Below are 12,393 nucleotides of genomic sequence, written 5' to 3' on the forward strand. Positions count from 1 at the left end.
TTAAATCTTATTAAAATCACTGATTCCATTGTTACTGCAAGAACATTTATTAATTTCAAAATTACACCACTAAACATGAAATTAGGGGTCAGAGTATAAATCAGTAGCAGTAAACAAAAAAAAATTCACACGCAAAAAAATACAGCTAACATCAGAATAGAGCTGGCTTACCCAGTTTTTCTCTGTATTTACCTGAAAGTTGCCACCCTTCCAGCCTCGTTACTGGATACGTGAGTATCCACTGTACAAGGGAGAAGAATGACTTTTCCCTCCTGTCTCACAGACGACCACCACCCTCGGAAGTCAGACGCCACCGACCGGAAGGGGCGGGCCCAGGATTTCCCGCGAAACAGCGGGGTTCGGGGCCACACAATTTCTATCTCACCGAGCCACTTCCTCCACGCCTTGCCTTTCCCGCGCCGAGAGGTGGGAGGGACTTCTCCCCGCCCCGCCCCCCCAGCAGCGCAGCACGCCGGAAGTCCTCCTACCGGAAGGGGCGGGCTCTCCGAGTCACGTGTCAGCCAAAGATGGCTGCGCCCAGGCCAGGGGCGCGAAGGTTGTAGCGAGCCCGGAGCCCTCGCCCTGGAGGAAACGGGGAGCCGGCTGCGCGGGGAGGTGGCGTCTTTCTGGGGGGAAAGAGGTGAAGAAGAACGGTGTGGCGACATAGTTCCCCCCCTCCCCCGGCACTCAGGAAGGGAACGAGGGCGGAGGAGGGGGGCGGCGGGCCCGCCGGGGCTTTAAGTCGTGGACACCTGACCTAAACCTTGTTGTACCTTTTGTTGTTGTTTTTCTTTTCTGTCCGTTGTGGGGCTTGATCTCGGGACCCGGGCCCTTTCTGCTTAAGGCCAGCGCTCCACCACTTAGAGCCCACAGCGCCATTTCCGTGTTTTCTGCGGGGTATTGGAGACAAGAGTCTCCAGGACTTCCCTGACCGGGCTGGCTTTGAACCCACGGGCCTCAGATGTCAGCTTCCCGAGTAGCTAGGATGACGGGCGTGAGCCACCAGCGGTCGGCCCCTCGGTTAATTTTAAATCTAGATGCTAAATTTCAGTGACTCAACGTTTTCCACATGACTTTTATATGTATTTGTTGAAGTGATGCTATAATCTTGTAGCAGATGAATCCCACTCATAAAGCTATGTTATCCTGGACCTTTGTTTTCTGGTTGTTTTGTTTTTAATTGACTTTATTATTTTGGTGACAATAGAGTCTAAACTCAAGGCCTTGAACTTGCTAGGCTGGTTGTTTTACTATTTGAACCACTTTTCATCCCTCCCTTTTTTGCTGGTTATTTTGGAGATAGGATGAAGCCAACTTGTCTGCGCAGGCTAGCATTTGAACTTTGCCATCTTCCAGATCTCAAAGACTTCCAACCAAGGCCCCGCTTTTATTTTTAACTAGCACATATTAACAGGACGGGGGAGGGGGTTCGCTGTGATAATTCCGTAGATAGGTACAGTGAAGTTCAAACAAGTTATAGTCTCACGCCTCCCTCCCTCTCTTTTCCAACTGTATTTTTTAAGACAGAGTTGTGCTGAGTAGACCCAGGCTAGCTTTGAACTCTTTATACTTCTGCCTCAGCCTCCTAAATGCTGGGTTTAGGAGCCTGAATCGCTGCAACCTTTGTTTTTCTAAACTGTTAACTTGCAACGTGTTTAGCTAGCCCAATCTTTATTTTTAAACTCATTCACCATTCCCCTACTCTTGACATTCTTCCTATTTAGTGTAGAAATCAACAAAACTATTGGTAAGCCCAGGTAGTCTAAAGTTTGTTATGTTCACCCAGCCAAGAATGATTTTTACAATGTTAAATGTTTCCTTTTTCTTATTCAACTAAGACTATATTACTTGTAAAGCTTAGAATTTTTGTTTGGCTGTTTAGTAGAAAATTTACTGACTCCCACTCTAAGGTTTACCTTCCTAGAAATGAAATGCTGAATATGTTCTCCCCTTACTAGTAACACGTTTTTTTTTTCCAAAGTGGTTGCACTCACATGCAGTACAATTTATACTTTTACCAACTGCATGAGATTTCAACTGCTTTGTTAGCAGTAATTGGAATTGTCAGATTTTTCAGTAACCAATACATACCTGTTGCCACCTTATTGTGATTTTATTTTCCCAGCTGTACTGAAGTTGAGATACTTTCAGTTTAACATTCCTCTTTTTGAGAAGTGCTAGTTAAAATATTTGTCATCTGGCTATGGTGGTACAATGCTGGTAATTCTTGCTAGTTGGGAGACAGGGGCAGGATTCAAGTTTAAGGCCAGACCAAACAAAATTAGGGAGACCCTATCTCAAAAAAATACGAAGGTTAATTGTTCAAGAGATATTTTTAGGGATTGTGAAAATATTCGGTATTTACTAAAAGTTTCTTTGTTGTTACTCACTTTGCCACTCAGCTGGTGCTGTACTACTTGAATCACATCGCCGGCCCTCTCAAAAAATTGTTATTCCTCATGTTTTGTTTTCTATTTTATTAGGGTTTTTTTTGGTGGGGGGGGTTCTTTTGTGTGCTTATTTTCAAATCATGAATTTAGTCTGCAATCCTTTCTTAACTAAATATTTACAATCTTCGGAAAGCTTTTAAAATAGTTTTGTTTTTCTGTGGACTTGAAAAATAATGTTTTCATGTTTCTATAAAGGTTCAAGATGGAAAATCATAAACCAGGTGATACTATCAAGGAAAACTTAATTTTTGATATCATAACCAGAAAAATTAACCAACTTCCAGAAACAGACAGGTAAGTTCCCTTAAGCTTTCTTTTTCTTTTGTTACTGACATTTAAAGTCTGGGCACTGCACATCATCGTCAAGTGACCCATTACTTAAGCCATTCCCCAGCCCTAGTATCCCTAACTTTCAAACACCTTTCAGCAAGTAGATTTGCATCATTGTTTCATGATCTCATGTGTACTTGGCTTATAACAGAGGCTATCAGAAGGAAATGAGGCACTTTTTTTCTTTTTGTTGGGAGAAGGAGGATTGGGGTAACAGATCTTGAACTTAGTCTCATGTACTTCCTTGACTTTCTTGCTCATAGTTGGCACTCTAGCACTATCCACACCTCCAGTTTGGAATTTTGGTCGTTTACTGAAGATGGAGTCTATTCAAACCTTGGTCAGTCTCCTGAGTACAGGTGTGAGCCACCCACCAGTGGCCCTTCTCTTTTTATGAGGAAACTGAGGCTCAGAGAATAACCATTTTGGTCAACATTGCATAGCTAATTTTGGAACTTGAGGCTGGCTATGTCTGTGTCTCTGGACATAATGTAATTACATGATAATTTAGCTTATCTACTCACATGTAAATATTTCCACAAACATTTAAATAACAAAACTTAAAGCACTCCTTCCCAACTCATTTCTAATTTCCATTAGTATGCTTACTTGTGTAAAGTGTAACAAACCTGTGGCTAGAAAGAGTAAATGCCAGAGAAATTAGAGAATGGGTAAAGATCTTTAAGATATTGCCAAGAACCAAGCACTGGTGGCTCACACCTGTAATCCTAGCTACTCCAAGGCTGAGATCTAATAGATCACAGTTCAAGGACAACTGGGGCAGAAAAGTAAAATCACCAGTGGAAATCGGGCTTAGAGGTGTGGCTCAAGTGGTAGAACACCAGCTGAGCAAGCACAAGGCCCAGAGCTTAAACTCCAGTACCACTGAAACCTAAAGATTTTTAAAGGAAATATACTGACTTTTTTAAGGCAATCACAGTGTATTTCCACAAAATGTTGTTAGTTTACCTTGACAACCAGTAATATCTGATTAGGTTACATTTCAGTGAAATGGATGATACCTTTAGAAGGATGAAAAGGAGCTGGCCTGGAAAGAGGGAAGGACAATGTCTCCCAGGGATTACCTATTCCTAGGCCGAAGAGTTTCTCACAAATCAATGTTACTGAAGTGTAAGACAAGCAGACATAAGAAACAAGAAATTTAAGCAGGAAAATGCAATCCAACTAGTTTTCCTAGTGAATGTTAAAGCTGCATTTTTGGAGAGCAGATTTAAGGTAGAAGAGAAAGGTAGAAGAGGAAGGCCAGCAAAGTACCATAGTCACTCTGGCATTCTGGTAAGCACAGAAGGTTGCATACATAACACTGAGATGAAAGGGAAAGGATTTGAAATATATTTTGGAATTATCTTCCTGTACTCAGGTGTGAAAACTACACAAATTGCAATCTTGCTGTCTATAAACCAAGTACTAAGAACTTAGAGTAGAAAAGCTGTGTAGTCATCACCAATCCCCCTTCCCCACAACACAGGCAGAAACTTATCTTCCTAATGCAAGTAAAAGAATCTCTTGTGTCTCTTGAAACTTGAAAGACAGGAAGGTATAAAGATGGATGCGAATTAGAAGACAACAGCCTTGAAGAGAAGAAAGCAGGCTATCACTGGAACTTACACCAAACTAAAAGAGCATTGGGAAATGACCTAGACCTGCAAAGTAAAGACTTAATTGGATATAATAAATTGCTCTCAAACACTGCACCTAATCAGTGCATGTGACAATGCCCTAATCTTTTGCCTTCTTCCAATTTCTGTTTTTTTACATCTTATATTTTGGAGCCTCATCACTTATTTCATTGTCAGACTATTAAATATGATTAACAGTAACTTGCTATATTTTGAAGTACATGAACCTCAAACACCTCACTTTATCTTTTTGTTTGTTTGTTTTTTTTTGCCAGTCCGGGCTTGGACTCAGGGCCTGAGCACTGTCCCTGGCTTTTTTTTTCCTCAAGGCTAGCACTCTGCCACTTGAGCCACAGTGCCACTTCTGGTTGTTTTCTATATATGTGGTGCTGGGGAATCGAACCCAGGGCTTCATGTTTATGAGGCATGCACCCTTGCCACTAGGCCATATTCCCAGCCACCTCACTTTCTCATCTAGGGAATAATTATAAATTTCTTATATTTCACTACTGTTTGTTAAGCTTGGTCTCCTATTTCATGTGTCTGCTTTTTTTCTTATATGCCTTGCCAAAAAAAGAAACTCCATGGGTTTCACTGTAGTTGAATAGAAATTTCTTGGAAATTTGGAGGGACTGCTAATGACTCTCTTGTCTTAAATGACTTAGTTATTAGAAAATTCAAACCTTTCAGGAAATTAAAATCTTGCTGGAAGATAATGAAGTGTGCTTATCAGATTCCAGTTGGACTAGTTGTATTATCTCTCTGAGATGCTCCTATAATTAAAGCTGGGACAGTACATACTTCACATGGTTAAGGATGAAATAAAATTTTAGACTAATGAAATTTAGACTAATTGCTTATTTCCTTTTCCATTAGCCTACATTAAAAGCAGGCCTTCCACGTTTATATGTTTTCCATGATTATTTAGCATATTTTCTAGGCTCTCTTCACTCATTTAAACATCATCTGTACCCTAAGTTCCTGAACCATTTCTATAGATTTGTATTATAGTCTTCTCCAATCCATGCAAATCTTGAAGGTAGGGGGTAAGTTTTTACACATTTACGAAGTCTGCTACATGTAATAGGTTCTCAATGATTGAAATGACAGGCATCATTATGAATACAAAGTGGCACGTTAAGAAAATAATACCTTGTACAATGTAGGAAGTTTACTGGCAATCTGAGAAAAAACATTTCAATGAGTACAAACTTCAGAAGCTATCATGAGATGAGACATGACTTGGCTAATTATGAGTAATGAGAACTTTAAGGGAGTGAACTGCACTACGGATGCAATACAAGTTGTAAAAATAATTAATTGTATTTCTAATATTCAATGACAACTTTTAAGTTATTTTTTTCCAGAACTAAAGAATACACAGAACAGGGCTCTAAATTTACAAATACATTGACTTTAAAATTCATTTCACTTTACTCTCAGATCAACTTATTTTTCAGTATGTTGTTGCAAAGACTCACTTGAATTGGGAGTGCTTTTCCCCATCCTCAGTCCTGAGACTGATGCTCCCGCACACTCTGGAGTGAATGTGAAACCAACTTAAGCACGCCTTTGTGGAGGGTAAAGCCTCACTTGTAAGTCTCTGATTATAAGGTCCTCAGAACCTTATGATGGATGCACTGGAGAAGCACTGCGTGGATATGGTGGGAACTCAGGAGAGCCATCCACCTCACTCTGCACAAGCTGTCTCTCATACATAGTGTGGGGAAATCTTCTGTATTAATATCCTTCACAAACACCACAAAATACATTTAGCAAACTTTTTTTTTTTTTTGGCCAGTCCTGGGCCTTGGACTCAGGGCCTGAGCACTGTCCCTGGCTTGTTCCCGCTCAAGGCTAGCACTCTGCCACTTGAGCCACAGCGCCGCTTCTGGCCGTTTTCTGTATATGTGGTGCTGGGGAATCGAACCTAGGGCCTCCTGTATCCGAGGCAGGCACTCTTGCCACTAGGCTATATCCCCAGCCCCTTAGCAAACTCTTAAGTGTACCTCTGCATCCTTAGATATTGACCTAATTTGAAAGCCTTTTAGAATAAGGATCTGGCATAATATGATTTAAGATTTGGTTCTATGTAGTTATTAAGGAATAGACATGTTTTTCCCAACGTCCTGGCAAATTCTGTACCATATTCCAGAATTGGAGACCTTAGCCAAACGTAACCAAAAAAATATTCTCACCTTCTCAGGAACGTCCTTGAACATGGATCAACATATGTTGGGCTGAATGCTGCTCTCTGTGGCCTAATAGCTAACAGTCTTTATCGACGCATCTTGCATGTGACAAAGGCTCCAGTGGCATCTGGCTTGCCGATGGTAGTGATCCCATTCTTGACAGCTAATGTGGCTTACAAAGGTTTTGTAAGTTTACCCTTGAGTACAGGTAAGTTCTATTTCACTGTCATCCAAGAGTTTAACTTAGTTAATACTTAAATATTAATATCAAGTAACAACATGCTACACATATATATATAATGGGGTTATTTGATAAGACTAAATCTCTCTAGGCTGTTATGTGACAGGGTCCATAATAGGGTAATTTACTAGCCAAATAAAAGATATATGCACATTAATTTTAATTACTTTCCATTCCAAATGTATCTTCCTCAAGATACTTGGAAGAAATAATTTGAAACATTGTGTGTGGTTTTAGTTCTAAAACTTTGTTTTTAGATACTGACACACACATTAGACAAGTTCTTTAAAGGGGGAAGTATTTGGGGGGAATTAAACTATTACCTTCTTTAAAGTATTACATGCACGTATTAAGATGAGATGTTTAACTTACTTTGGGAACTTTACCATGTGCTGAATGCTTGAAAACACTTATCAAAAAAAGTCCTTTGAGGGGGCTGGGAATGTGGCCTAGTGGCTAGAGTGCTTGCCTCCCATACATGAAGCCCTGGGTTCAATTCCCCAGCACCACATATATGGAAAACGGCCAGAAGGGGCGCTGTGGCTCAAGTGGCAGAGTGCTAGCCTTGAGCAAAAAGAAGCCAGGGACAGTGCTCAGGCCCTGAGTCCAAGCCCCAGGACTGGCAAAAAAAAAAAATCCTTTAATAATTTAATAATAGAACTGTAGTCTATCCCTGTTAAATGTGGTTCCAAGTTTGATTAAGTGAATTAGTGTTTTGTTTGACTCCCCATAGTCAGTGTGAAAAAACTTGATCAATAGGAAAACTTACTGCCAGGTAAGCCTTAGAGTGAAAATACTAACCCAAGTCAGCTGATACAAAACAAGTGCAGAAAGCTAGGTACTGCCTGTACCTTGAGATGATTAGAACTCAGTCCAAAACCAACTAGATTATCTTATTTTACTGCGGTGCTATTTATCAGTTTTTTTTCTGGCTATGTTAGGTTACACATGCATGTAATTACACTTTGTCTGGATGCTGGGGATCAAATCTGTGGAGTTGCCCACATATGCCTGTGCTCTACAAGAACTATATTCCTCATCCCTAATTATACTTGTGAACGGGAAGGTACAGAATTCCATGTGCTGCTTTGCCTGAAAATATCTGAAACTTAAATGAAGCAATGTTTGACAGTGGCAACCTATGACCAGCACTTGTAGAACTAACAGATTTATTTCCTAGGTAATTTGAGTTGTGAAACCTGTACGGTGACACGGGGTGGACTGATTGGTTTAGTTGTGGGTAGTCTGTACCCTATTATCTTGGCTATTCCTGTAAATGGTGGTTTAGCAGCCAGGTAAGATTGTTTTCTCATAATCATTAAAAATCTGTAATAACTACTTAGAAAACTCAGAACTTAAAACAATAAATGTATTTTATTTTTGTAAGGCATTTAGACCCAAAGGCATTTTTAATTTTTGATCAGGATGATCAGTAGATAAGATGGGTTTTGGGGGGTTTGGTTGCTTTTTTTTTAAGTAATCAAGGGACTGGGAATGTGTTATAGGTAGAGTACTTGCCTAAGATGCATGAAACTCTAGGTTTGATTCCTCAGTACCACATAAACAGAAAAAGCCAGAAGTAGTGCTGTGGCTCAAGCAGTAGGGTGCTAGCCTTGTGCAAAAAAGATACCTCAGTGTAGTTCAAAACTAACCAAATCTGGACTGGGGATATGGCCTAGTGGCAAGAGTGCCTGCCTCGTATACATGAGGCCCTGGGTTCAATTCCCCAGCACCACATATACAGAAAACGACCAGAAGTGGTGTTGTGGCTTAAGTGGCAGAGTGCTAGCCTTGAGCAAAAAGAAGCCAGGAACAGTGCTCAGGCCCTGAGTCCAAGCCCCAGGACTGGCCAAAAAAAAAAAAAAAACAAACAAATCTGTGCATTGAATGCTCACTATACTGGCAAGTAAGTACTGTGCCTAGCATGATATATATAAGAGTTTTAAAATTCAACACTTTGACTCCAGACAAGTTCTATCCAAAATTGTTTAGCTATAAGCCTGTTATTCCAAAGTAATTCTGGTATTCACTGTTGAACTCTTCTATGAAACGTCTATTCTACGTGACCCACCACAGGTAAACTGGGGAACCGGGCAAAAGAAAGCAGGACAGCTTTTAGGAAAAACAGGCATTGAAGAGTGGAATTGTCTTTAAATAATTTTATCTTAAAACTTCTATGATTAACTATGTTTTGTATGTAGGTTTGCTACTTGGTGCAATCTTTTTGTAGTGAAGTATCTCCATGTTTTCTCATAGGTATGGATCAGCACTGCTACCAGATAAAGCAAACATGTTAACTTACTGGATCAGAATTTCTAAGCCTGTCTTTAGAAAGATGTTATTTCCCATTTTACTTCAGACTGCATTTGCAGCATACCTTGGATCTAGACAATATAAGCTACTTATAAAGGCTCTTCAGTTACCTGAACCTGAACTAAAAATGACTTAAAACAAATAAATTTGTGAAAATAGCCTGTCTCTGATGTTAAATATATAAAGATTTTAAGTTATCAAATGAAGTGTATATAATTCTATGTCCTACAACAAAAGGCTACACAGTACAACATAGTAAGGACTACTACTCAAGGCAAACAAGCATTACATCAGGCCTGGTGAGGTAAATGAATGGCAGAGCACTTGCCTTACCTAAGTGAGGCAAGCATCATAAAGGAACAAAACACTAATGACTCTACTTTGCCAAATATTGCCTCTTCTTGTTGAAACCACTTCTTCACATTAGTACCTAATGTCATCTAAAGGAACAAAATACCATAGTTTCCAATGAAGACTTCACAAAACCAAAAAGGAAAGAACAGTTTAAAAAATGTATGTGGGGTTAGGAATGTGGCTTAGTGGTAGAGTTCTTGCCTAGCATACATGAAGCCTTGGGTTTGATTCCTCAGTACCACATAAACAGAAAAAGCCTGAAGTAGCGCTGTGGCTCAAGCAGTAGGGTGCTAGCTCAGGGACAGTGCCCAGGCCCTGAGTTCAAACCCCAGGACTGAAGATGTATGTATGTATACACAGACACAGCAAATGTTATTTGGACTTCATTTTCCCAATTCAGAATGTTTCCCTCTAGTTATCATTAACCTCTAAAATCTTATCACAATCCATATCCCTGAATAACTGTATTTTAATGTTAAGCAGTCTCTTAAGAAGCTTCCATCTATAATAAGGAGAGTTCTTTACAATCTCACCGGCTTGAGCTTTGTGCTAATAAGCCAATTAACTAACTTCTCTACCCTCGGTATCCTTCCTTAAGGTTCACACATACATGTTGTCTAACATAGCACTTGGTGGACACTCACAATGGGGGGGATATTCAAATTCTACTGCTCCTGATTTTGCTTTGAGATATACTCATGGATTCATTTCTTTAGATGGTTTAAGTCTTTGAAGTCATCTGATTTTTCATCTTAATTCTTTAAACCATTTCTTTTGTGACAGCCCCTAAGTCAGCATTGTCCAACACAACTTTCTATGTTTTATGCCTGCACTGGTGGTACTGTTGGCTACCACCCCATTCGAAGCTTCTACTACCTGCAAGGTGGGCACAGGACTACAGTACAGGATAACATAGGTCTAGAAAGGTTTCGTGTGAAGCATACTAGTTGCTACAGGAAAGTACCAAGAAAAATGTGCCATCCTAGATGATACTCATGAGCTTATCATTACTATTCCTTGCAAAGTGACTTGCTAGGAAAATTTATGCTTCTTAGAATTATATAAAAAAACATAATTTACAAAATGTAGCTTTCCAAGTAAAACAGGCGTTCAGCCTGCTTTAAAAAAAAGAACTGCCAATGGTTTAAAATAAAACAGGAGTTGAAATTTTTTTTTCAATTTTTCACAAAACGAAGATGAATTGTGGAAGATGACTTCTTGGATGAGAGTGTCATCTGGCTGCGACACCTGTCACCTTAGTGATCGCCAGGGTGGAAAAGATGACTTCTTTCAACAAGCACATGAACTGTTCTCTACCAAGCTTCTGTAAAAAATTATACCAATTATAGGGGCTGGGGATATAGCCTAGTGGCAAGCGTGCCTGCCTCGGATACACGAGGCCCTAGGTTCGATTCCCCAGCACCACATATACAGAAAACGGCCAGAAGCGGCGCTGTGGCTCAAGTGGCAGAGTGCTAGCCTTGAGCGGGAAGAAGCCAGGGACAGTGCTCAGGCCCTGAGTCCAAGGCCCAGGACTGGCCAAAAAAAAAAAAAAAACAAAAAACAAAAAATTATACCAATTATAAACTATATATACAAGAAAGAGAATATACCAAAATGTTTATAGTAGGTTCCTGAGTGATTTCATTTCTTTCTGAGTTTCCTGTTTCTATAATGTTTTACAACCAGAGGGGAAAAGTACACATATGTAAAATTTTAAAGGCAAAAAAAAAAATGTTGACATGGTAAAAATATTAAGTGGAAAGGTTCTGCGATCCAAAGCTGTCTACCTGCATTTCTATTACTTTTTCTTTAAATGTGTGTGTGTACAGTCATTTTGTTTTTGGTACTGGGGAATCAAGCCTGGGATGTCGCACTTGCTAGGCAATTGCTTTGCCACTGATCTATCCCTATCCCAGCCCTTCATTACTTTTATTTAAGCAGAATTCTACCTATCACAGTAAAATATGAATTAGAAATAATTCCTTAAAAAAATCCACATTACAAAACTGGAAACCTTAAATAATACACAATACACATGGGGTGTAACAAGGTTTTGATCATTACAAATCACTTCCTGTTAGTCCTGTTTGTTCCCTTAGCATACCAGCTGTAAGTAGATACAAGCATTTATAACGGCTTCTATAACCAAAAAGGATTTTTAACATCCTCTACTACGTATTTTTCTTTTTTGTTTTAAACGCGGTGAAGGAGGGTAGACTGGGATCTTGCACTTGCTACTTACTGCTAGCACTTAAACTATAACGCTAGCCCTTTTGGGTTTTTTTCCCCTGAATTTTGATACAGGGCCTAACTGCTACTTCTGCCTGACTGACCTCAAACTTAGGCATAACTACCTCCAAGTAACTGGAAGTAGAGCCATGCATGCCCTTTAGCTCTATAGTTAAAATGATTCTTAAGTTGTCTTTTCAATTAGTAGAAATGGTTTACTCTGTTCCTACAAATCTACCAAATATTTTGTTCAGTAGACACTGGAAAGGAACCTGTATTACAACTTACTCATTTGTTTCCAGGACCTATAGAATACTCAGGAAATTGGATTTTTGTAAGTCAGTCTACGTAACAGTAGACAATTTAGAGCTTTACAATCCACTTTGTCTATTTATGTGGCTTTAAGGCAGAATGCCTTATTATAAAATACCTAAGAATTCTGATATATTTTGTAAACTCCAAACTCTAGAGCCAGAAGGGTTGTTAAAATTTAACCCCAGTAATATATAATACAATAAGAATACAGAACTTGGAAGAACATTCTAAGGAAAGCTGAGTCCCAATAAAATTAAAATTATTATTAACAGAATTATAAAGTGTTCTAAACACAGCTAGTGACTAAAGGCTTAAATTAATTAATT

At 39.5% G+C, this 12,393-nt stretch overlaps 1 protein-coding gene across 2 annotated transcripts; it reads left to right on the top strand.

Moving 5' to 3' along the window:
• The first annotated feature begins 505 nt into the window (after positions 1-505).
• Positions 506-9,324, top strand: Tmem126a (transmembrane protein 126A). 2 transcript variants are annotated; one of them, XM_048360742.1, is made up of 5 exons: positions 506-615; positions 2,646-2,744; positions 6,627-6,820; positions 8,034-8,148; positions 9,110-9,324. In XM_048360742.1, the coding sequence occupies exons 2-5, from the start codon at positions 2,653-2,655 to the stop codon at positions 9,300-9,302; spliced, it is 594 nt and encodes a 197-aa protein (XP_048216699.1). In that variant the 5' UTR covers positions 506-615; positions 2,646-2,652; the 3' UTR covers positions 9,303-9,324. The 2 variants fall into 2 exon arrangements, with proteins under 2 accessions (XP_048216699.1, XP_048216698.1); XM_048360741.1 differs by having other exon boundaries at positions 518-640.
• The last annotated feature ends 3,069 nt before the right edge of the window (positions 9,325-12,393 follow it).

The sequence above is a fragment of the Perognathus longimembris genome, chromosome 13 (genome assembly GCF_023159225.1).
Source record: "Perognathus longimembris pacificus isolate PPM17 chromosome 13, ASM2315922v1, whole genome shotgun sequence".
Taxonomy (NCBI): domain Eukaryota; kingdom Metazoa; phylum Chordata; class Mammalia; order Rodentia; family Heteromyidae; genus Perognathus; species Perognathus longimembris.

Excerpts from the sequence above, each read along its gene's own strand:
- Tmem126a (XM_048360742.1), top strand. The coding sequence starts at position 2,653 with ATGGAAAATCATAAACCAGGTGATACTATCAAGGAAAACTTAATTTTT. Across the intron at positions 2,745-6,626 it reads CAACTTCCAGAAACAGACAG|GAACGTCCTTGAACATGGAT; the intron begins GTAAGTTCCCTT and ends TCACCTTCTCAG. Across the intron at positions 8,149-9,109 it reads AATGGTGGTTTAGCAGCCAG|GTATGGATCAGCACTGCTAC; the intron begins GTAAGATTGTTT and ends GTTTTCTCATAG.